This window comes from Macaca nemestrina, chromosome 9 (assembly GCF_043159975.1).
Source record: "Macaca nemestrina isolate mMacNem1 chromosome 9, mMacNem.hap1, whole genome shotgun sequence".
NCBI lineage: Eukaryota > Metazoa > Chordata > Mammalia > Primates > Cercopithecidae > Macaca > Macaca nemestrina.
In genome coordinates this window covers 44,337,024-44,363,137 of record NC_092133.1, presented here as the reverse complement: position 1 = coordinate 44,363,137, position 26,114 = coordinate 44,337,024, and the positions used below count along the sequence as shown (strand labels likewise).

Below are 26,114 nucleotides of genomic sequence, written 5' to 3'. Positions count from 1 at the left end.
CTGGTAAAAAGATAAAAATAGCATCATTTAAATTATTGGAATAATTCACCTAGGGTGTTAAAAGAACGTATTTGTAAAAAATGCTAGTAGTATTCACAGCACCCACACACTACTTTGAGTAACATGACATGCTTCAAAGCAGTATCACATTTTCAATTGGATTCAGTCATTATACTCTATCCAGTTTGAAAAATCAGGACTTTGGACCATTTGAGAAATCACAAATGCAAACTAGCTTTTTTTTTCTTTATCTCTTGTTGCAACAAATTAATCTCAATATCTATCTCAGCTCTACATTTTGAGGAAAACTGGGCATATGATATGCAAAATAGGGGCCACGATGACAGAAAACCAGAGGGGTTACATTATACTTCATCAGGCAATTATTTTATAATTAACCAAGGTTTTAAAAATTCCTTCAAACTTTCTTATCTGCCAAGAAAACCCATCAGAGAAGTATATGATTTCTTCTTTACCCACTTCAAATCCATTAGTTGAAAATGGCATGTAGAAGTTGTTATAAGTCCCACAAAATTTCCTGAATTTAAACTGCTCTCAGATATTTTAGTTATTGTTTGATTTACTTGTGCATTTCTATAGCACCAAACAAAAAAGATCGAGTAGAGAGTTGTTATTTGAAAGGTAAATAAGTAAGAAAATGATACAATAAGAATTAATCCTCGAATTCCCAGTAATGAGTATCGTGTCTGATTTGCCAATGAAGGCCACGAACTGAAAAAAAGATTCATGAATCCCAATTTCATTTGTGTCCTGTGACCTTTGATAGGATGACACTGTTTCTAAAGGTTGGTGAGCACTAAAATAGGCTATGGAAGGAGGACGTGGGAACATTTTGGGAGCAGTTTTCAAAAATGGAGCATTAAACATAAAGATCATCATGGAGTTTAAACTGAACAGGATTTTTTCATCTGCACCACTGAAGCGGCCACAATTTCCCCTAGTTTGCTGTTTTTATTCCACCCCAATTGCTGGATTTGGAAATAGCCTGAAACTGTCTATTCACAATAATAGCTAATAGCAGAAACCGTGTCTTCCTCAAAAAAATTCCTGCCTTCTTTCTGGGCAAAGTTTTGGGTTATTTCTCTTTTGCCTGTCTTCAGAGACCTTGTTCACTCTCTCAGTTTTAATTTAGGCAGATAATAATATGGAACAGTAATTCTCAATATTTACCGTGCATGAGCATCAAAACAAAGCTGCTTGAAAATATAGATTTCTGGAACTCATCCTCAACATTCAGATCTAGGTGGGAGTGTCAAGGAATCTGCATTTTTAATAAGGTCCCTAGGAGACTCTGATGCAGGTGGTGTAAGACCACATGCTTTAGGAAGGAGAAACAAGTTCCAACCTGTTTACTCCGGTCTCTCCAGCATGATAAACACAATGCTAGTTACACACACAATATATACTTGTTGAATTACTTGTTTAATGCATACAATAAATATTTGTCAAATTATTTGTTTAATCATGCTTTACTCTATAGCATTTTAGAGTTTATAAAACATTCTGGGTGCTTTATATGATGACTCCCAAATCTCTATATAAATCAGGCCATCCATTAAAGCCCATATTTCATCTTTAAACAGCTCTATTGAGCATTTCTACCTGTATATTTCAGAAATCTCAACATATCTAAAAACCATATTCATTATTTTTCAGGCAAAGCCACTTTCTCTAATTTCTTTATTTTCTCAACCATGACATTATTTTCTAAGTCATCCTTGACTTATATCTCTCATTCACCTCTGTATGCTAAATTCTACTGAATTTTGTTTTGAAAACTTCCTCCTTGCCCCCAGAGCTCATCTTTATTTCTGCTGCAGCAGCCCTAGCTAGGCCTTTATCAGCTGCCTCCTAAACCATTAGAATGGAATCTTAGCTACCTCTCTCTTAAGTTACTAGATCAATTGCTAGATCACATTTTCTAACATATACACTTTACCATATTATCCTTTTACATAAAGACTTTAATACTATCCATAGTCTCTGAAGAATAGAGCCCAGTTCCTTTGTCAGGCACCCAAAACACTCCACTATGACACTGGCATTTATAATTTCAGCCTCATCACCCACTGCCCCCTGTTGGAATCCTGTTCTCCCCTGAGACTTCCCTCTGAATGCACCCTACTTATTTATAAAGCTAAACAACTGCTCCATCCCCCTGCTCCCATCATTAATATGGAAAGCAATCAAGACCCTAATTTGGGACTTACTCTTTCCAGGTAGGCTAAGATTCTTACTTGGTTGGAAGAAGATTATAAAACAAGGATGTAGGTGGGACCAAGATAGTTTTGAGGGCTCATATGTTCCTTTTCTCTTTCACTCTTCCCCAACTCTCTTGACAATTCTTCTCATTGACTGCATGTGAGTTTGCTGTTTTCACATCAATATGCCAAAGAGAAAAGGTGGTTGGGGTTTCTCTCTGGAAACTTACCTGCGATGGGTGGGCTCACCAAGTATGGCACTGCGTGAAGGAAGTATACCACACCAAGCGCTGATGACAAAGAGGTGGTCCCCACTATCTCTGTGGTCACTACTGGGATCAAAGTCACGTAGGCACCATCAAAGTAGCCAAAGGTACAAGAGAAAGGCACGAGCAGAGGGAGACTTTGAAGCATTGGAAGGCAGAGATAGCAGAGCCCATCCATTCCCACAGCAAAGAGGTAGCAAACGTACTGGTAATTCTTCAGACACCTGTTGATATGAAGAACAAGAATGAGTGCAGGATGTACACATTCTGTAAAAGAGCTTTAGAGCCACGGCTATGTAGCAGTAAGCACTGCAGTTATTTACAGAGATGGCTTTCCCATTGTGTGTTATCTATGTTGTCTTCCTATCTTTCCTTTTTGCAAATGCAAGAATTCATCTCCCCAGTAAGCATGGTGTGGTAGAAAGAATATATGCTTCAAAATTAGAAAGGTAGAATATTAAAAGTATTTCTGCCACTCACTGCCTGCCTAACTCAATTTCTTTAGCTATAAAATGGAAAGGTTACTTATCTCATAGGGTTACTCTGAAAGTAGTCGTGAAATAAAATGTAGAGCAGGGGTCTCCAATCTTTTGGCTTCCCTGGGCCACATTGGAAGAAGAATAATTGTCTTGGGCCACACATAAAATAAACTAACACTAATGATAGCTGATGAAAAAAAAAGAAAGAAAGGAAAGAGGAAAGGAAAGGAAAGAAAGGAAGGAAGGAAGAAAGAAAGAAAAAGAAAGAAAGAAAGAAAGAAAGAAAGAAAGAAAGAAAGAAAGAAAGAAAGAAAGAAAGAAAGAAAGAAAGAAAGAGAAAGAAAAAGAAAGAAAAAGAAAGAAAAAGAAAGAAAGAAAGAAAGAAAGAAAGAAAGAAAGAAAGAAAGAAAGAAAGAAAGAAATAAAGAAAGAGTGTGTGCATAAATCTCAAAATGTTGTAAGAAAGTTTACAAATTTGTATTGGACCACATTCAAAGCCATCCCAGGCCGCAGGCAGCCCATGGGCTGCAGGTTGGACAAGCTTGACGTAAAGGGTCAAGAGGGTAATTTTCCTAGCAGTCTACCTTATTAGATGCTTTTAGATATGTTATCCATTGGTATATAAATACGCAATAACCCAAGTGGTTACACAAAGGGGAAACTGTAATACAAAGACATTAAAATGGTTTGCCAGAGATGATGGAGGTCTTGGACTAGGACAAAGTCTTAGTGGTATTCCCATTAATTTTCCTGATAACTCCAAACCCATCTATGATATGAATTATTTCAAAGACTCTGTATAATGTCAGCTCCAACAGCTTATGCTTTACAAACATTTTTCTACTCACAGCCTCATTTGAACCTCACAAAATAGTAATAAGGTCAACAGGCAAATATTGCACTGGCTCATTTTACAGAGAGAGATCAATGTGGATCTGAGGATTAGGTGACTTTCTGTAGGTTACAGGGTTAATAAGGAGCAGAGCCAGTGCAAGAACTTAGGTCTAGTATGCCTCAGACTAGAGATGCCTCCATTAGACCTACACCTGGCTCCTTCTTGCTGAGTTATTTGATTGTGAAAATAGGTACTCTTTGCTCTTCTCCTTCTTCTTTAACCATTACAAATGTCCAATTAATACTAAATATCATATTCATAACACTGGAGAATGGCAGTTGGATCCTGATTAATTGCCAAAAACATAATTTGTGAGAAGCTACATGATGGTATTAGCTCTGCAAGTCACCTCTCAAGTGTGAATGGTTCACCATTTAGGAGAATATAAGTAGCCTGCATTCTTCAGTCCAAACAGATGAGCATTTGCTGAAGAAATTACTTCGTAGATTTCTTATAACTTTGGTTTCTAAGCCTACAATTACAAGGAAATTATTTGCAATTTGCATTGTCAAACATAAATATGTGGCTACAGATAATGTGTTATCATTGCACCTGGCCCTCCTGCCTGAATTGGATTCTGCTCCTTTTTCCATTGCCAGTCAGGAGTGGTTCAAAATAAACTAACACCACCACACCCAGCCAGAAGTTGCCTTGCTTGAGGACTGACTCATCTTAGGATGGAATTAAATCTTAAATCTACCACCAGAACCTGTAGTTACCCTAGGCTCCTGCAATTTAGACACATCTGGCCCACGACCTCTTTTTGTACTACCTGTGAATTAAGAATGGTTTTTCCGTTTAAAAATGGTTGGAAAAAATCAAAAGAACAATATTTTGTGACACATGAAAATTATAAGAGAAATTCACATTTCAGTTTGCATAAAGTCTTATTGGAACATAGCCACTCTCTTTTGTTTACATATTGTCTGTGGCTGTTTTGTACTATAATAGCAGAGTTGGATAGCTGTGATGAAGAACACTTGGCCTACAAAGCCAAAAATGTTTACTATCTGTCCCTTTACAGAAAATTTTGCCAACCTCTGATCTAGAAGAACCAGCAAGGGAGATGCCTTCAGATACTGCAGACTTATTAACATTATTCAGACCTAGGTATTCTACAGGGTAAGGAGCTGAGGAGAAACTCAAGGCTTAAAGTCCCCTGGTGGGGAACCAATTGTAGTTTCATGAATTTTACCTTCTGTCGGTCAGCCATCCAAATGTAATATTGCCAATAATGTCAATCACTCCAAGTATGGACATAAGAAAAGCAGCTTGCTGATGACTCACTCCAACACTCAAAGCATAAGGCACTAAGTACACAAAGAGAGGGCTGCAGCCATAAGCCATAAACAGAACGGAGATGGCTAACACAACAAAGTCTGACATCAGTAAAAAACTGTACTCTTGCTGCAAACAGCAACAGAGGCAAGTCTGTGCCCATTCTTTGGTCAAAGATGAATAGGGAGACACCCGCTTAAAGTCTTCTTTCTGAGTTCTACAGACATGGTTCTGCTCTGGAGTTGTGTGATCCTCTTTAAGAGTAATTGGCCTCATCAAGGCACCACAAACACAGAGATTCAAGACAAAGCCCCCAAGAATGAGTAAGGCTCCCCGCCAGGAAAACTGTTCAATAAGGAGCTGAACCACAGGAGCCAGGATGAAGGTGCCAATGCCACTTCCTGACATGGCAATACCATAAGCAAGGGCTTTCCGTCTGCTGAAGTACTTGCCAACCATGGCAATAGCTGGAGAGTAACAAAGTGCAAATCCCAGACCTGAGGATAAAGAGAACTCTATGAGTGCTGATGTACCATAAACAGCCAACGATATCTCAGAATACAATGATTTAAAGAGAATCTGACCTCTCATTAAACGCTTTTAAATCTGCTTTTTACACCAAGCTTAAAATGAGTCTCCCCTCACCAGTCATTCACAATTTGGCAAATGTAGAATATACATGACTTTCTTCTTAGGGAGAACACCCTTAAGGAAATGTGACTTCATAAACAAAGTTAAATGAAGAACACAAAAAGCATTATATGAACTATATTGGAATTCACTAGAAAATCTGGATAATGTCAACCAAAGAAACTCATCACCTCCTCCATTTTTTAACTTAAATAATCCAGACAATTGCCTCAACTCTTCACTGCCTATGAAGACACAACACTGATAATCTGTACCACGCTGGAATTTGGATTCAAATAGCATATACAACTATTAAAATTCCAGGGTAATTTTACATAGTTGGGAAACATTATGCCAGTTTTATATGTGAACATAGCAATGTATATTTTCACATATGTGAAAACATCTCTTAAGGTCAGGAGACAAATGTTGACGCTTTAGAGAAGGCTTTCTAGAGACCTTCAACTTTTGGGCTGGGTGCAGTGGCTTATGCCTGTAATCCCAGCGCTGTGGGAGGCTGAGGCAGGCAGACCACTTGAGCTCAGGAGTGAGACTAGCCTGGGCAATATGGCAAAACCCCATCTCTGAAAAAAAAAAAAAATTAGCCAGGTGTGGTGGCATGCGCCTGTAGTCTCAGCTACTCAGGAGGCTGAAGGGGGAGGATGGCTTGAGCGCAGGAGACAGGTTGCAGCTGAGATTGTGCCACTGCACTCCAGCCTGAGGACAGAGTCAGATAGATCCTGTCTCAAAAAAATAAAAAAGGATCAACTTCTATGACTTCTTAAGTAAAGAAAATCTGAGGGGCTTTGAGCCTGGATTTTATGGCAACTAGAATGTCAGAGAAGGAAAAAGAGAATCACCTTCTGAAGCTCCTGCTTTCATCTGCAGTGTAGGGTAGCCAGCAACCCAGAGTTGCCTGGACTCAGGGGTTTCTGGATGTGGGACTTTCAGTGTTAAAACCAGGACAGTGCCTGGTAAACTGGGATCCACTGGTCACCATAGCAGCAGTCAGGTTCTTTGGGTTATTAGGGGTGGATGTACCTTCTTTAGCTAACACAGCCAAATTTATAGCCTCACTATGAGGTTACATCCTTTATTGACCTTATTCACGCCACACCAATGGCACAATGCCCAGACAGCAGTTGGCACTACTCTCCACACCCCTTTGAGTGATGGGCAAACTCCTACTGCAGTCCCACAGCCAACTCATCTTGATCCTATGCCGTCTCTGTAAGTGTGATTTATTGACTGTACATATTGTTTTTTACCCGTGGGATTTATTATAATTTGCTAAAGTTATAGCATTGAGAAAGAATGTGTAATATAAGAATATTCACAATAAAGGGCTTTTTTAAAATTAGAAACTCCCGTTTATTAGACAGCAATATTCATTACAAAGCAGGAGCAACTCAGATTGACTGTCAATAGTATTTTAATGTCTTGGCAATGGTTGGAAGAATGACCATTGCTGAAAATTCACGTTGCCCTGGGTAATATCTTGTTTCTTCTGAGTACAGAATCTCAGCCATACACTAATTCCAAAGAGAAAGCTGCAGTTGCTTTTACCATCTGGCTGAATTAAAGTGGAGATGCATTTTCATTAGGGTAATATAATCTCATTTCCAGCTCTGTTTAACTGCTAGGTAGGTAAACATAAGCTAGGTCAACTAAATTATACATCTAACAAAATGAATATTTTATGAGTTACTTCTCTGTTGATGTGCTTGGAACCCCCTGGATGGAGTGGCATGAGACAGGTGGTACCAAGTGCCCTTACCTGTAAGAACTCCCAGAGTGAGGTAGAGATGCTTCAGACTCGTGGCAAATGAGCTCAGGATGAGTCCGGTAGATGCAAGCAAGCCACCCAGCATGATTCCCACTTGACAGGATAAATGGTTACTGACAACACTCCCAAGTGGAGCTTCAAAAACAATAAGAAATAGGTTCAACAGAAAGACCTTGAGGGCACTGTGAAAAGGCTGTGATGTGGCATTGACAGAGCAGAGAACCTTTAAAGCATTGGGCCCACCCTATTAATTCTGCAGCTTTGCAAACTGAGGCCCAGAGAAAGGAAGTGATTGTCCACGGTCCCACAGACAATAAGCAGCAGGGCTGGAATAGAACTCAAGTCTCCTGACCTGCATTTCAAGGCTCATTCCTCTTCATTCTATTATAGTCATACTGGCAGGACTGTAAGGTGCTTTTTAAACAGTGGATCAACTTTCTCTAAATTACATGTCACTTGCACAGGGATGCTTACTATAGTGTTGATCATATATCATTAGCAATAATGGTGACAATTAATTGGTGAAGAAAGAAAGTGGATAACACCATGTGACCAGCAGTGTTATGCAGTAAAAGACCAGGGAGAGAGATCATAGACAAGTTTCACAATCTGGCCCTGTTTTCAGGCTTCAGCAGGCCCTGTAGTTGAGATATCAAAGCCCAGAAAATCTAAGCAAAATGCTTCATGCACATGGTGACATTCTGGTTGGTCTCACTCGATTTGTGGCTTACCAGCCAGTGTATCAGAATTATGTTGACCTCAAGGCTCATAGAACATTAAGTAAAGCCAGAAGAGGCCAAAAAGGAACTGAAGTTCAGGGGTATATGGCATGGCCCAAGGTCACCAACAAGAGCACCTAACACTGATTGTGAGGTTATTTCTGCCCCTTACTCTTTGGGTCTCTCTGACTAATGGCAGGAGTGATGGGTGAGGAAGGCATGTGAGTTTCCTTCTAAGGAAAAATTCATGCTGACATCAGTAACTCTTAGTAGCAAGATCAGAAGAGCTGATTTTCTAGGTGTTTGAAGAGTATGATCATTTTCGTATCGATCAGACTGAAACTGGGGGCCAACTCAACTGGTAGCTTCTCTGTTCATCACAGAGCAGATCCGTTCCCAATGGGTGTCCCACATGTGATTCTGCAGACTCTCATCCATACTCTGAACTTTAATGTTCTAATATTATGTTACAAGGTGAGGAGGTAGGTATATGGTAATTGCTTACAACAGGCCTCTTGATCTTGCATAGAATTTAAATATGTTGCTTCTGACATAACCCTACTCAAAGCTTCACACAGTCATTGGGACCATATTGGTCACCTAAGGTCATTTCTCCCTATTTGGGAGATTATGAATATCCTCCAAAAGATAGAAATGAGGGAAATGAGTCACCTTTATCCTCTGAGAAGACAAGCATGGCTTCTTTGGTGTGCTGATGCAAATGCTGTGACTAATAATGAGACCCTGAAAATCAAGTGGTTTAAAAAAAAAAGACAGGCTCTAAAACTCAAATATATGATTTTTTGATCCCTTAAGACCTTCTTATTAGTTGAAAGAGTAGAGTTGATTTAGCCTTCTCATGAAATCTACTTTTAGTCTTAGAACTGCTCTCAGCTTCCCCCCAACTAAACAAATATTATACATTTCAGTTACAATTTAACTGATTCCTGAGTATGTGTATTTTTTTCCAAAAAGAAATATGAGTCAGTACTAGAATGGAATAAAATGGTACTATGAGTTACTGAATACAGGTATTATTTCCCTTTTGCCACTAAGACATGGCTTGAAGAGATGAACATTTCCTAAAATACTCAGAACTCATTTAAATGAATGGATTAAATGGGTCTAAGCTAAAAACAATTTGATTTAATCTTAGAAACTCTCTAAGACATCAGTTTAATAATGTGAGTGTGAAATTTATTTTAAACAAATGCCAAGTCTGTTGTCCTCTACTACACAGATGGAATGTTAATTCCATACGTTTCTAGAACACCCTATATGCCTTATATAACACGTTTGGAGTTTCTTGAATGAAATTACACCCATAATGAATATGTTTATCTCATGATGACATAATCCTATCCTTCCCCAATACTTCTGTAAGCATGAAGATTTATACATGATAAAGATGAAATCCATGAGCCAAATGTCAAGTCCTTGGGAAAGGAACAGAATGCAATCCAAGACTTGAGATGTGATACAACACTGTTGGCACTCATTACTGTATAGAAATGGCTCATGGTACTATCGATAACCATTTACATAACTGGAGAATGAGAAGGCCATAGCATTTGGAAGAGAGAAGCCAAGCATATACTGTAAATTGCTTCCAAAATCAGTACAGGTTCTAGAATGTTCAGCATCCTATCACTATATGGAAGAACCAAATCTTATGGGTTCTTTTGAGTGTATTATCTAACAGTTCTACCTGACATCAGCGAAGACCATTAATTACAAGAGCAAGTCTGGTTGGTTTTGGCTGAAGGTAGGATTGATCTTTTCTTTATATTATATAGTCCTGGCCAGTTTTTAATGTAGCCCTTCTACTTGGAAAAACTGGTAATCAAAGTCAGTGGAACGTCATTGTCATATGCAGTTCAACAGTGGCCAGTAATTCCCTATCCTAGCAAGTGATACTCACCACAGAGCATGGTTACACAATCTACAATGGAATGGATCCATGCCGTTTGTGCATAATCCTGAGTGAAGTATGTCTGGAACTCCACAAAAAAAATTGAGATACATCTGAAAAATACAATGCAGGCATTTTATACAAAAAGTGAATGAGCATGCATTTGAGCCAGAACTTAAAATGCCTGGTTCAATTAGCTGGTCCTGTCTCCAAGGGTTTTAATTGCTAGACTATAATAAGTGGGAAATCAGAAGTTGACCATTTGGGCCATGCTGGAGAACAAGAAGAACAAGTGTTCAACCACCACATGGGCTATACTAAAGCCAAGTAGATGTGAAGACCACTGCTCTAAAGAAGGTTTTATGGAAACAAAAGCAGGTCAAGAACATGGATTCTTATTTGTTTTTGTATTTTGCTAACTTCTTCTAAGAGGTTATTATACAAATTAAGATTTGACAATAAAGAATTATATATCACCAGCATTGTCATTTCTAGGATTTATATAAAGGAAATAATCAGGTGATATTGATGATTGATTCATAGATAGATAGATAGATAGATAGATAGATAGATAGATAGATAAAAGGATATATTCTGGAGAACTAGGTTAGTCTATAAAATTATATATATGTATATAAAATGATAAATTCTGAGGGATAGAATAATAATAGATATATAAGAGGATATATTCTGGAGAATAGCCAAATATCATAACTAATGTGACTGTTCATCAATAAAGGACTGGTTAAATAAATTATGGCATATCAATAAAATAAAATAGTACATCTTAAAAATCATGATGTTGATCTGTATGTATTGATTTGGAAATAAATTTGCAATATAGTGTTAAGTAAAAAATAAGTTAGTTACCAAACAGTCCATACAGTAAGAACTTATTTTGTAAAAACAGTCTATGTAAATAGAAAATTTCCTGGATGGCCGAATAGGAACAGCTCTGGTCTGCAGCTCCCAGTGTGATTGATGCAGAAGATGGGTGATTTCTGCATTTCCAACTGAGATACCTGGTTCATCTCACTGGGACTGGTTGGACAGTGGGTGCAGCCCATGGAGGGTGAGCTGAACCGGGTGGGGCACTGCTTCACCTGGGAAGCACAAGGGGTCAGGGGATTTCCCTTTCCTAGGCAAGGGAAGCCGTGACAGATTGTACCGGGAAAACTGGGACACTGCCACCTAAATACTACGCTTTCCAATGGTCTTAGCAAACAGCACACCGGGAGATTATATCCCATGCCAAACTCAGAAGGTCCCACGCCCATGAGGCCTTGCTCCCTGCTAGTGCAGCAGTCCAAGATCAGACTGTGAGACTGCAGCCTGGCTGAGGGAGGGGCGCCTGCCATTGCTGAGGCTTGAGTAGGTAAACAAAATGGCTGAAAGCTCGAACTGGGTGGAGCCCACCGCAGCTCAATGAGGCCTGCTTGCCTCTATAGACTCCACTTCTGGAGGCAGGGCATAGCTGAACAAAAGGGAGCAGAAATTTCTGCAGACTTAAACGTCCCTGTCTTACAGCTCTGAAGAGAGCAGTGGTTCTCCCAGCACAGTGTTTGAGCTCTGAGAATGGACAGACTGTTTCCTTAAGTGGGTCCCTGACCCCCATGTAGCCTAACTGGGAGACACCTCCCAGTATGGGCCGACTGACGCCTCATACAGCCGGATGCCCCTCTCAGACGAAGCTTCCAGAGGAAGGATAAGGCAGCAATATTTGCTGTTCTGCAATATTTGCTGTTTTGCAGCCTCTGCTGGTGATACCCAGGCAAAGAGGGTCTGGAGTGGACCTCCAGCAAACTCCGACAGACCTGCAGCTGAGGAAACTGACTATTAGAAGGAAAACTAACAAACTGAAAGGAATAGCATCAACATAAACAAAAAGGACATCCACACCAAAACCCCATCTGTAGGTCACCATCATCAAAGACCAAAGGTAGATAAAACCGCAAAGATGGGCAGAAACCAGAGAAGAAAAGCTGAAAATTTGAAAAACCAGAGAACTTTTTCTCCTCCAAAGGATCACAGCTTCTCATCAGCAATGGAACAAAACTGGATGGAGAATGACTTTGACGAGTTGACAGAAGTAGGCTTCAGTAATAATGAACTTCTCCAAGCTAAAGGAGGATGTTCAAACCCACTGCAAGGAAGCTAAAAACCTTGAAAAAAGATGAGACGAATGGCTAACTAGAATAAATAGCATAGAGAAGACCTTAAATGACCTGATGGAGCTGAAAACCATGGCATGAAAACTATGTGACGTATGCACAAGCTTCAGTAGCTGATTTGATCAAGTGGAAGAAAGGGTATCAGCGATTGAAGATCAAATTAATGAAATGAAATGAGAAGAGAAGTTTAGAGAAAAAAGAGTAAAAAGAAACGAACAAAGGCTCCAAGAAATATGGGACTATGTGAAAAGACCAAATCTATGTTTGATTGGTGGCCCTCAAAGTGATGGGGAGAATGGAACCAAGCTGGAAAACACTCTTCAGGATATTATCCAGGAGAACTTCCCCAAGCTAGCAAGGCAGGCCAATATTCATATTCAGGAAATACAGAGAACACCACAAAGATACTCCTCAAGAAGAGCAACCCCAAGACACCTAATTGTCAGATTCACCAAGGTTAAAATGAAGGAAAAAATGCTAAGGGCAGCCAGAGAGAAAGGTCGGGTTATCCACAAAGGGAAGCCTATCAGACTAACACGGATCTCTTGGCAGAAACCCTGCAAGTCAGAAGAGACTGGGGGCCAATATTCAACGTTCTTAAAGAAAAGAATTTTCAACCCAGAATTTCATATCTAGCCAAACTAAGCTTCATAAATGAAGAAGAAATAAAATCTTTCACAGACAAGCAAAAGGTGAGAGATTTTGTCACCACCAGGCCTGCCCTACAAGAGATCCTGAAGGAAGCACTAAACATGGAAAGGAACAATCAGTACCAGCCACTGCAAAAACATGCCAAATTGTAAAGACCATCGATGCTAGGAAGGAACTGCATCAACTAATGGGCAAACTAACCAGCTAACATCATAATGACAGGATCAAATTCACACATAACAATATGAACCTTAAATGTAAATAGGATAAATGTCCCAATTAAAAGACACAGACTGGCCCACTGAATAAAGACTCAAGAGTCATCAGTGTGTTGTATTCAGGACACCCATCTCACATGCAGAGACACATGCAGGCTCACAATAAAGGGATGGAGAAGATCTACCAAGCAAATGGAAAGAAAAAAAAAAGGAAGGGGTTTCAATCCTAGTCTCTGATAAAACAGACTTTAAAGCAACAAAGATCAAAAGACACAAAGAAGGCCAATACATAATGGTAAAGGGATCAATTCAACAAGAAGAGCTAACTATCCTAAATATATATGCACTCAATACAGGAGCACCCAGATTCATAAAGCAAGTCCTTAGAAACCTACAAAGAGACTTAGACTCCCACACAATAATAATGGGAGACTTTAACACCCCACTGTCAATATGAGACAGATCAACAAGACAGAAGGTTAATAAGGATATCCAGGACTTGAACTCAGCTCTGCATCAAGCAGACCTAATAGACATCTACAGAGCTCTCCACCCCAAATCAACAGAATATATATTCTTCTCAGCACCACATTGCACTTATTCCAAAATTGGCCACATAGTTGGAAGTAAACCACTCCTCAGCAAATGTAAAAGAACAGAAATCACAATAAACTGTCTCTCAGACTACAGTGCAATCAAATTAGCACTCAGGATTAAGAAATTCACTCAAAACCGCATAACTACATGGAAACTGAACAACCTGCTCCTGAATGACTACTGGATAAATAACAAAATGAAGGCAGAAATAAAGATGTTATTTGAAACCAATGAGAACAAAGACACAACACACCAGAATCTCTGGGACACATTTAAAGCAGTGTGTAGAGGGAAATTTATGGCACTAAATGCCCACAAGAGAAAGCAGGAGAGATCAAAATTGACACCCTAACATCACAATTGAAAGAACTAGAGAAGCAAGAGCAAACAAATTCAAAAGCTAGCAGAAGGCAAGAAATAACTAAAATAGAGCAGAACTGAAGGAGACAGAGACAAGAAAAACTCCTCAAAAAAATCAATGAATCCAGGAGCTGGTGTTTTGAAAAGATCAACAAATAGATAGACCACTAGCAAGACTAATAAAGAAGAAAAGAGAGAAGAAACAAATAGACATGATAAAAAAAATGACAAAGGGGAAATCACCACAGACCCCACAGAAATACAAACTACTATAGAATACAAACTACCATCAGAGAATACTATAAACACCTCTATGCAAATAAACTAGAAAATCTAGAAGAAATGGATAAATTCATGGACACATATTCCCAAGACTAAATCAGGAAGAAGTTGGATCCCTGACTAGACCGATAACAGGCTCTGAAATTGAGGCAATAATTAATAGCCTACCAACCAAAAAAAGTCCAGGACCAGACGAATTCACAGCCTAATTCTATCAGAGGTACAAAGAGGAGCTGGTACCATTCCTACTGAAACTATTCCAATCAATAGAAAAAGAGGGAATCCTCTCTAACTCATTTTATGAGGTGAGCATCATTCTGATACCAAAGCCTGGCAGAAACACAACAACAAAAAAAGGGAATTTTAGACCAATATCCCTGATGAACATCGATGCAAAAATCCTCAATAAAATACTGGTAAACCGAATCCAGCAGCACATCAAAAAACTTTATCCACCAAGAACAAGTTGGCTTCATCCCTGGGATGCAAGACTGGTTCAACATACACAAATCAATAAATGTAATCCATCATATAAACAGAATCAAAGACAAAAACCACATGATTATCTCAACAGATGGAGAAAAGGCCTTCAACAAAATTCAACATTCCCTTCATGCTAAAAACTCACAATAAACTAAGTATTGATGGAACGTATCTCAAAATAATAAGAGCTATTTATGACAAACCCACAGCCAATATCATTCTGAATGGGCAAAAACTGGAAGCATTCCCTTTGAAAACTGCCACAAGACAGGGATGCCCTCACTCACCACTCCTATTCAACATAGTGTTGGAAGTTCTGGCCAGGGCAATCAGGGAAGTGAAAGAAATAAAGGGTATTCAATTAGGAAAAGAGGAAGTCAAATTGTCCTTGTTTGCAGATGACATGATTGTATATTTAGAAAACCCCATCATCTCAGCCCAAAAGCTCCTAGAGCTGATAAGCAACTTCAGCAAAGTGTCAGGATACAAAATCAATGTGCAAAAATCTCAAGCATTCCTATACGCCAATAACAGACAGAGAGTCAAATTATGAGTGAACTCCCATTCACAATTGCTTCAAAGAGAATAAAATACCTAGGAATCCAACTTACAAGGGATGTGAAGGACCTCTTCAAGGAGAACTACAAACCACTGCTCAATGAAATAAAAGAGGACACAAACAAATGAAAGAACATTCCATGCTCATGGATAGGAAGAATCAGTATCTTGAAAATGGCCATACTGCCCAAGGTAATTTATAGCTTCAATGCCATCCCCATCAAGCTACCAATGCCTTTCTTCACAGAATTGGAAGAAACTACTTTAAAGTTCGTATGGAACCAAAAAAGAGCCTGCATTGCCAAGACAATCCTAAGCAAAAAGAACAAAGCTGGCAGCATCACCCTACCTGATTTCAAACTATACTACAAGGCTACAGTAACCCAAACAGCCTGGTACTGGTACCAAAACAGAGATATAGACCAATGGAACAGAACAGAAGCCTCAGAAATAACACCACACATCTATAACCATCTGATCTTTAACAAACCTGACAAAAATAACAAACGGGGAAAGGATTCCCTATTTAATAAATGGTGCTGGGAAAACTGGCTAGCCATATGGGGAAAGTTGAAACTGGATCCCTTCCTTATACCTTATACAAGAATTAATTCAAGACAGATTAAAGACTTAAATATTAGACCTAAAACCAAAAAAATCCTAGAAGAAAACCTAGACAATACCATTCAGGACATAGGCATGAGTTAGGACTTCATGATTAAACACCAAAAGCAATGGCAACAAAAGTCAAAATAGACAAATGGGATCTAATCAAATTAAAGAGCTTCTGCACAGCAAAAGAAACTACCATCAGAGTGAACGGGCAACCTGCAGAATGCGAGAAAATTTTTATAATCCACTCATCTGACAAAGGGCTAATATCCAGAATCTAGAAAGAACTTAAACAAATTTACAAGAAAAAAATTAAACCACCCCATCAAAAAGGTGGCAAAGGATATGAACAGACACTTCTCAAAAGAAGACATTTATGCAGCCAACAGACACATGAAAAAATGCTCATCATCACTTGTCATCAGAGAAATGCAAATCAAAACCACAATGAGATGCCATCTCACACCAGTTAGAATGGCCATCATTAAAAAGTCAGGAAACAACAGGCGCTGGAGAGGTTGTGGAGAAACAGGAACACTTTTACACTGTTGGTGGGACTGCAAACTAGTTCAACCATTGTGGAAGACAGTGTGGCAATTCCTTAAGGATCTAGAACTAGAAATACCATTTGACCCAGCAATCCCATTACTGGGTATATACTCAAAGGATTATAAATCATTCTACTATGAAGACACAAGCACACATATGTTTATTGTGGCACTATTCACAATAGCAAAGACTTGGAACGAACCCAAATGTCCATCAATGATCAACTGGATTAAGAAAATGTGGCACATATACACCATGGAATACTATGCAGCCATAAAAAAAGATGAGTTCAAGTCCTTTGTAAGGACATGGATGAAGCTGGAAACCATAATTCTGAGCAAACTATCGCAAGAACAGAAAAACCAAACACCGCATGTTCTCATTCATAGGTGGGAAGCGAACAATGAGAACACTTGGACACAGGGCAGGGAACATCACACACTGGTGCCTGTCGTCGGGTGGAGGGATGGGGGAGGGATAGCATTAGGAGAAATACCTAATGTAAATGACAAGTTAATGGGTGTAGCAAACCAACATGGCACATGTATACATATGTAACAAACCTGCACATTGTGCACATGTACCCTAGAACTTAAAGTATAATAAAAAAAAAAAAAGAAAATTTCCTGAAAGCGTATACACTAAAATGTACCTAATCATTATATGTAAATAGTGAGATTAGAAATAATTATTTTAATCTTTATTCAGCATTTTGAATTACTTTACAATAAACATGATTTCTTATGTAACCAGAAATATGTATATATGTGTGTGTATGTGTGTATGTGCAGAGGAAGAGAAAGAAATGTTTACATTGAAAAATAGTTAATTACTTAGAGAAAGACATGTGAACAAGAAGCAATAGTTTGCATCACTGTGCAACTTGGAAGAGCCTTATATGGATTAGCATGGTGTCCTCATTCAGGTAGGAAGCTTTTATAGCCTGGTGATAACAGGGGAAGAAATCAGGCCTGTGGCTTGGGGATGAGATAAGAGGTTATTAATCTCTTTGGAGCTAAGTTCCAATTAATCGTGCTTTAACAATCCATAGTAACCTGTTATGTTCACTCTCCCTCTCCTCTCCAGTTGCTGCTGGGTGTGAAAGTAGGTGGTGAAGAGCTTGGAGAAGAAGGGAGAGAAACAGGTATAAACAAGACTGCCGTGTTAGGCAGGGCCAGCTTCATGGGAGTGCAGCCTACACAGTCACATAGAGCCTGGCACTTAGAAGTATGAAACTTGATTTAATGCTTGGCTGTCACTGACTGAATTTTTTTTTTTTTTTGAAACAGAGTTTCACTCTTGTTGCCCAGGCTGGAGTGCAATGACCTGATCTCGGGTCACTGCAACCTCCGCCTCCCAGGTTCAAGTGATTCTCCTGTCTCAGCCTCCTGAGTAGCTGGGATTACAGATGCGTGCCACCATGCCCGGCTACTTTTTGTATTTTTAGTAGAGACGGGGTTTCATCGTATTGGTCAGGTTGGTCTCACACTCCTGACCTCAGGTGATCCGCCTGCCTTGGTCTCCCACAGTGCTGGGATTACAAGCTTAATAATTTAATATTTGAATTTGTGTTTCATATGTGCAGTGCAATGGAACAATGGAGACTTCATGTAAGCCGAGGAGATACATGCAATATGTGTTTCTGCAGTTCTGTGATCCACCATTCACACATAGTGTTAGAGATGTCCCATAAGCACAGTATTCTGCTAGGCCCACGATTCGAGAGAGTTCAGTTAAGACTCAAAGCCAGTATGAGGAAAGTGTGTTACATCTACAACTTGGCAGGGGATAGGGAATGAAGTGTCTACCAGCCCCAAGAGGCTATGCTTTCCTTTTGAACCAAAACCTGCTTCAAATGCAGAAAGAAGGCAGTGGTGTTCTAAGAATCACAAAGGACCAAGGATTCCTATCACACCGTTTTTCATTCATATCACTTCCCTGTATTAGCGAACCACTAATGCTGAGGGTGATGGCATAGAAGGAAAGAGAAAGATCGGCCAATGCTATTTCCATTTCCTTTCAGTCCTTCCTTACTCATCAATAAGCTGAAGGTAGGAGAATGTCGATAGGATGTGTAAGTCTCAGGAAGTCAAAGGAAAACAGTTGAGTTAGTTTTGTGCAGGGTTTCTATTGTTCTGATGGAAAATGAAGTAAGTATGTATGAGCTACAAAATAAGAGTTGTGTGACTTCAGTGATTCCATATATGAGTTCAAGACTCATATTTGCATTTAAAGCTGACATTGCATAACATAAAGATGTATGGTCAATTCATTCTAATTATTTCACACTCTCATTTACTTTACTTAGAATAACACTAAATAGCAAATTTAAACATCATGAAAAATGTAAAGAGACCACTGAAGAAAGGAAAAAGCTTTCTATTTTAGTACATTTAACAGCATTTCCCCCTGCTTTTTGAGCAAGGGTCCCTGCATTTTCATTTTGCACTGGGCCCTATAATTTTTTTGTTGATCCTAGTGGTAGGAAAGCGAAAATGGACCAGTGTGGTGAGCTAAATTCTAAGTCCCAGCAAAAGGTGGGATGGAGTTTGGCATGCAGGGCATATAGTAAGGATCAACACTTGTAGAAGGAAAGCAAAGGATGCAGGATTAGGCAGAGAGGTCAAACTGCAATGCAGGCCTAACAAATTCTCAGCCAATTCCAGATGAAATGGTCCAGCCCTGATGCACATCCTCAATCAGTCATTGGTGGTGAGTACCCCCTCTACGCCCAAGGGTGTGCTCTTGGGAGAGGCAGCTTTCTGCAGGTGAGGAGGACCTAAGAATTGACAGCTGCAGGCTCTGCTGACTGTACATCCTGCAGCTAAGGCCAAGTGAGTGGCGCATCTCTGTGTTCACCACAGTCCCATTCTTGTATGCCACACTGAATGCTATATGTAATCTCTGTCAAAAGGGTATAAAAAGTGGTCCTTCTCTATCCAGTGATTTAAGAAACCACATATGCTGTAGCAGATCTGATGCTAGATTAATAATTATGTCAGAACTTGGAGTACTAAATAGTCACACCCAACGACAGAGAGAATGGTAACATGAACTGCTTGGCATTGATTAACTGCAACAGTCAAACTAGCTTTAATTCAGTGTAAACAATAACAAAAACCTTATGATGGTTCTTAACATTCTAAAGATTGCTAGTCTAATACTAAAAAGGTTATTTTCTCCTAAACACTAGGACTTCAATTTAAGTGAACAATGTTTCATTGGATTTACCCTCATTATAAAATGCAGACATGTACCACATAATGACATTTTGATCAACAATAGACTACATATACAATGGTGACCTCATAAGATTATAGTATCATATTTTTACTGTACCTTTTCTATGTTTATATACCCAAGCACTTACCATTGTGTTACAATTGCCTACAGTATTCAGTATCATACAGTAACATGCTGTACAGGTTTATAGCTTAGGAGCAATAGGTTATATGATATAGTCTAGTACACACTACTTTCTAGGCTTGTGTGGGATAAGAGGTTATTAATCTCTTTGGAGCTAAGTTCCTGATGCTCTCCCTTTTCCCACTCCCCCACCCAGACAGGCCCCGGTGTGTGTTGTTCCCCTTCCTGTGTCCACGTGTTTTCACTGTTCAGCTTCCACTTATGATTGAGATGATGGAGTGTTTGGTTTTCTGTTCCTGTGTTAGCTTCCCGAAGATAATGGCTTCCAGCTCCATTCATGTCCCTGCAAAGGACATGATCTTATTCCTTTTTATGGCTGCATAGTACATACATAGTGGTGCATATGTACCACATTTTCTTTATCCAGTCTATCACTGATGGGCATTTGGGTTGATTCCATGTCTTTGCTATTGTGAAGAGGGTTGCACTGAACATATGTGTGCACATATCTTTATATTATAATAGTATGATTTATATTCCTTTGGGTATATACCCGGTAATGGGATTGCTGGGTCAAGTGGTATTTCTATGCAAAAATTGAAAAATAGGATCTAATTAAACTAAAGAGTTTCTGCACAGCAAAAGAAACTATCATCAGAGTGGACAGACAACCTACAGAATGGGAGAAAATTTTTGCAACCTATCCATCTGACAAAGGTCTAATATCCAGAATCTACAAGGAACTTAAACTTACAAGAAAAAAACAAACAACCCCATTAAAAAGTGGGCAAAGGACATGAACAGATACTTCTGAAAAGAAGACACTTATGTGGACAATAAACATATGAAAAAAGCTCAACATCACTGATCATTAGAAAAATGCAAATCAAAACTACAATGAGATACAATCTCACACCAGTCAGAATGGTGATTATTAAAAAGTCAAGAAACAACAGATGCTGGCAGGGCGGCAGAGAGATAGCAACACTTTTACACTATTCACAGGAATATAAATTAGTTCAACCATTGTAGAAGACAGTATGGTGATTCCTCAAAGACCTAGACAGAAATACCATGAAGTGTGATTCTTTTTTTTCAATCTTTATTGAATATTTTTATGTACAACCAGTTACTACATTTTTTTTTAAGGCAGAGAACACATGTACTTAATTTTACACAGAACACTGAATTAGCCAGAATGTTCTGAACTGAGCACCCTTTATTCCATCCTGCTTTAGCTACCATTTCTTTTGGGAGCAAAGATCTCTCCCCCTATGCCTTTTTCAAAAATATTCAGACTGTAATGTTATTGTAATTTGCTTAGTGGAAACTGAGAGCAGCAGTATAAACATATTTACCCCAAGTCTGATTGTGATTGTGGTGTCCTAAGTTATATTCTAAAGATAGAGAAGGGCCTGGAAAACTCTGTAGAACATCCACTGTGTCCCTGAGGATCAATAATGAAAGATGTTAGCATGTGTGGATGACCTGGGTTCCGCCTGGGAGGTTTGTTTATTTACTTGTACATAGGAGCATACCATAGAAGTTCTTTTTCAGACAGAGGGATTAGCAAATTTTTTCTTCTTTAAAGAACCAGCATCCATTTGCTGTTGATAAAGATAAAATTGTTTATAGTGCTGCCAAATCTAAGCAGCTGTTATTAGAATCTCCTCCAGTTTCATCACCAATTGAATCCAATATGCATTAGCCCATATACCTCTGGTCAAACGAGGCAGGAGTTTTCAAACATGTTAGATTGGGCAAGTGATAACACAAAATTGGGCGTCTATGAGCTTCATTCTCTTCATGGTTCTTCTACAGACAGAAGTATGACAATTTGACCTTTGGGTCTATTTACCTGTCTGAAAAATAACAGTAATAGGCACTTTGGAACCATCTACTTACTTCTTTTTTGGTGTACAGAGGATTTAAGAGTTAAGCTCCCTTAGTTATCCAATTGAAAGATTTGGCATAAGCACACCAACTATGATTAAGGAAACGACTAAAGTGACAGGCATTCTACCACCGGAAGATATTTCTGGAGTGAACTGATTTTGCCTTTCGATTCATCATCAAATTCATACTTGGATACAGCTTAATATTAAGCAGATAGAATAAATTGCCTTTACTGTTCACATACTGAAGAGCTTTGCTTAATTAGGATTTGGTTGGGAACAAGGTGGTAAAGAGGCATTATTAGTGATTATTCCTGACACTTTTAAACAGTTTTTAAGTTCTTAAAATACATCCAATCCTGAATTTCAAAGAAGAGAAAGAATCATGGGGTGATGGTAAATCAGGATGGATTATCCCCTTCCTATAAATTGCAATGTAGGGTGAGTTAACAAACCACTTTAGGCTCCTGAGTTAACTTTTGATCTTACTGGAAAAAAATTGTGCAAGTAAGATGTGTTTAACTTTTTCCTATTTGTCTGTGGTATGTCAGAGGAGGGGCAAGCCTAAGAAGTTTACACTAAAGTAAAACACTGTGGAAAGTAAGGAGAAAATTTGAGGAACACTCAGGAATACCTGTTTCTCTGCAATTTTTCCTATGGAGAAATTTTGCACTAAGATATACATTTTATGAGAAGAAAAGATAATTCCTTGGTTCCTAGGTTCCTTAGTCTGAAGTGTGATTCTTTTTTTTTTTTTTTTTTTTTTTTGAGACGGAGTCGCGCTCTGCCGCCCAGGCTGGGGTGCAGTGGCCGGATCTCAGCTCACTGCAAGCTCCGCCTCCCAGGTTTACGCCATTCTCCTGCCTCAGCCTCCCGAGTAGCTGGGACTACAGGCGCCCGCCACCTCACCCGGCTACTTTTTTGTATTTTTTAGTAGAGACGGGGTTTCACCGTGTTAGCCAGGATGGTCTCGATCTCCTGACCTCGTGATCCGCCCGTCTCGGCCTCCCAAAGTGCTGGGATTACAGGCTTGAGCCACCGCGCCCGGCCTGAAGTGTGATTCTTAAGAGGGTCTCTGTAAGAGGAATTTGGAGACATTTATTCCCTTGGTACTATGACTTCTCATCGCTGATATGACAGCTCACTGGGTATTAAGAAGTTGCCCATGTTAAGACAATGACTCCCATAACCATTTTAAAAAAACAAAAAACAAAAAACAAAAACCCATGTCTTGTAATACACAGTTGTTCCAAAGGATAAGCTGCAGAGTTTGCATGTTTGTGTGTGTATGTGTATGTTTGTGTGTTTGTAGTGTGTATGCAGGGGCAGTTAGAAGTGAGGTGTACGTATGAGAATAGTTTAGGAAGCTATTGAATTATGTATTGGAAAGACCATAGTGGTTTCTGTGTTACTTTTTGTATTTTGTTTAGTAGAGACAGGGTTTCACCGTGTTAGCCAGGATGGTCTTGATTTCCTGACCTCGTGATCCACCCACCTCAGCCTCCCAAAGTGCTGATATTACAGGTGTGAGCCACCACGCCTGGCCTATAGATGAGTTTTATAGACTCATATTATAGACTCATAATCTAGACTTCTTAATGTCCAGGGAGCTGTCATATCAGTGATGAGAAGTCACAATGCCAAAGGGATAATTGTATCCCAATTCCTCTTACAGACGTCTTCTTAAGAATCACACTTCAGCCCGGCGCAGTGGCTCACACCTGTAATCCCAGCACTTTGGGAGGCTGAGGCGGGTGGATCACCTGAGTCAAGTTCGAGACCAGCCTGACCAACATGGTGAAACCCTGTCTCTACTAAAAATACAAAAATTAGCCTGGCGTGGTGGTAGATACCTATAATCCTAGCTGCTTGAGAGGCTGAGGCAGGAGAATTGCTTGAATCTGGGAGGAGGAAGTTACAGTGAGTGGAGATTGCACCATTGCACTCCAGCCTGGGCAACAGAGGGAGACTCCGTCTCAAAAAAAAAAAAAAAAAAAAAAACCCAAACAAACAACAATAACAAAAAAAACACACTTCATAGTATTTCTGGTTCTAGGTCAGGGAGGAATCACCACACTGTCTTCCACAATAGCTGGACTAATTTATATTCCCATCAATAGCATAAAATCACTCAGCATCAATTATATTATTTTGAACAAATCTGTAGTTTATCATGACACACAATCAACCAACCTTACTGTAGCAAAGATAAACATCTTATTCTATCCTGCATTGTATCTGTGCTATGGGAGGGACATTGATGCCTCTACTGATGATGCCATCAAATAATTAGTCCAAATTACTTTCTTGTAAGGGTCTGCTGCCAGAGGAGAGAAATAAAGATTTCCATTTGAATGAAAGCACCTGTAGAGGAAAGAGCTAACACATGTAGACTTCAAATGCATATTTACTCCAAATATAAATGAGATGGATGAGTCCTAACATACATGCATCTAACTTAAGCATATTCAACACTGTGACCTTGGAGAAAAGTAAGAGGGAGAAGAGAGCAGGCAAGAATGAGAGAATCCCTGTATCTATGTTTGTGCTCTCCTTCAACCTAGAAGTCAGCCTTCACTACAAGAGCCAAAATGCAAAATAAAGCAAAATAATTTAAATTCTAGGTTTTAAGATTTCAGGGACTTAATGAGCCCTAGGGAGCAAAGGAGTTTTCCAGGATTATTTTGGCCTTACAAGTTTTATCCTTTCTGGGATGAATATAGACCCTAACCCTGTGTAAGATTAACTCTGTGTGACACATTCACACATCCACTACAAACTTTATAATCATACTCTTGTCACCTGGCACCCGTTTTCCTCACCGCTAGACTTAAAGCCACATCACACCATCATGATTATGATCTCTTGTCATCAGTTTGCCCATAGTGTTTTTTTTTAAATTCATGAATTGTAGATCACACATCCTATTAGCTTTGTAAAACTTTAATGAATAAGATCTATCTTAATTTAGATTTATCATTACGATGAAAGAGTTAAAAATTCTGGAGAAACACATTCGTAGAAATGATCTTACCCTCCCCTGGAGCTATGCCGGCTTAAGCTAACTTACCTTCTCAGGTGTGCATTTACCAATTCTTTAAAATCCCCAGAAAAGTGATTTCATTATGAAAATACTGTAGGATATTTCCCATGCTATTTCATATGTGATGAGTTTTCACTATTTCATATTAATAAAGAGTGGAAGACGAAGAGTGAAAAGAAATAAATGTTTCCTTCCACATCTTCTAGAGCTGCTTATGAAAATGAACGACTGGAATAGTCACAGCATTGGCCTAAAACTGTCCTAAGACTCCAGGTTTAAATATCAGATATGATAGAAAAGACCACTATCTGGGACTCATAAGTGTCAGAGAATCACATACTTTGCAAAGGAAACAATACCTGAGTAGTCAATGGAAATACACACACACCACATGCACACACACATATCTTCACAATGATGGGTTCAGAAACAGAATGAAGCAGATTTAAAAGAAAAGACAGGCCAGGTCATCTTAATAAGTCAAGAAGGAAATCCTACCTACCTTGTGACTGCCCGGGTACAGATGGTAACAAGGAAACAGCCAGCCACAATCATCCAGCCCCAGCCTCCATCTGGAGGGGAGGTAGACCGAGCTCTATTTACTTTTGCCATCGTTTTTCTTTTTTCTTCTTTTCCAGGTTGCTCCAACAGCCAAGTTATGATCTTGGAAGAGTTTGCTGTCCAGTGACTTCCTGTTGGCATTCAAGGTTGGCATAGAACGCTACCTGGCACATGGGTTACTCGCCATCTAAAACCAAAAATCAGGACATATTTATATCTTATTGCTATGTCCAAAGGTTAATTTTTCTTCACTTGGTAAAACATGATTATTACTTTCCTATTAAATATGAGTATTTGTAACTATGAATACTAGACTGGGGCAGACTATTTGCTGTCCTTGGTACATACTTTCTTTTTAAAAAATATAATAGACCCTCTCAAATTGTAGTCAAATGCATGTCTACTCTATTTGATACCATTTTTCCCTAGCCTCTCTTGAAGGTAGTTGTGGCAATAAAGTGTAGTCTCCATTAAAGGGATGTGAGCAGAAGTCATGTGTGCCACTTCTGGTTCATCAACTCAAAGGCAACGGTACTTTTTCAAGGACTTCCAGCACCCTCTTCCAACTGACTGGAAGATGG

The 26,114-nt window shown here is 39.2% G+C and overlaps 1 protein-coding gene across 5 annotated transcripts in view; it reads right to left on the bottom strand.

The window, feature by feature from the left end:
- LOC105480594 (solute carrier family 16 member 12) overlaps positions 1–26,114 on the bottom strand; it is a 101,065-nt gene that overhangs the window by 3,757 nt on the left and 71,194 nt on the right. For all 5 annotated transcript variants that reach the window (XM_011739707.3, XM_011739693.3, XM_011739717.3 and 2 more), the window contains 5 exons: positions 25,475–25,720; positions 10,197–10,300; positions 7,548–7,691; positions 5,058–5,637; positions 2,453–2,712 (listed from right to left, as the gene is read on the bottom strand). In XM_011739707.3, the coding sequence (XP_011738009.2) occupies positions 2,453–2,712; positions 5,058–5,637; positions 7,548–7,691; positions 10,197–10,300; positions 25,475–25,674 (1,288 nt within the window). In that variant the 5' untranslated portion in view covers positions 25,675–25,720. The remainder of the gene's footprint in view (positions 1–2,452; positions 2,713–5,057; positions 5,638–7,547; positions 7,692–10,196; positions 10,301–25,474; positions 25,721–26,114) is intronic.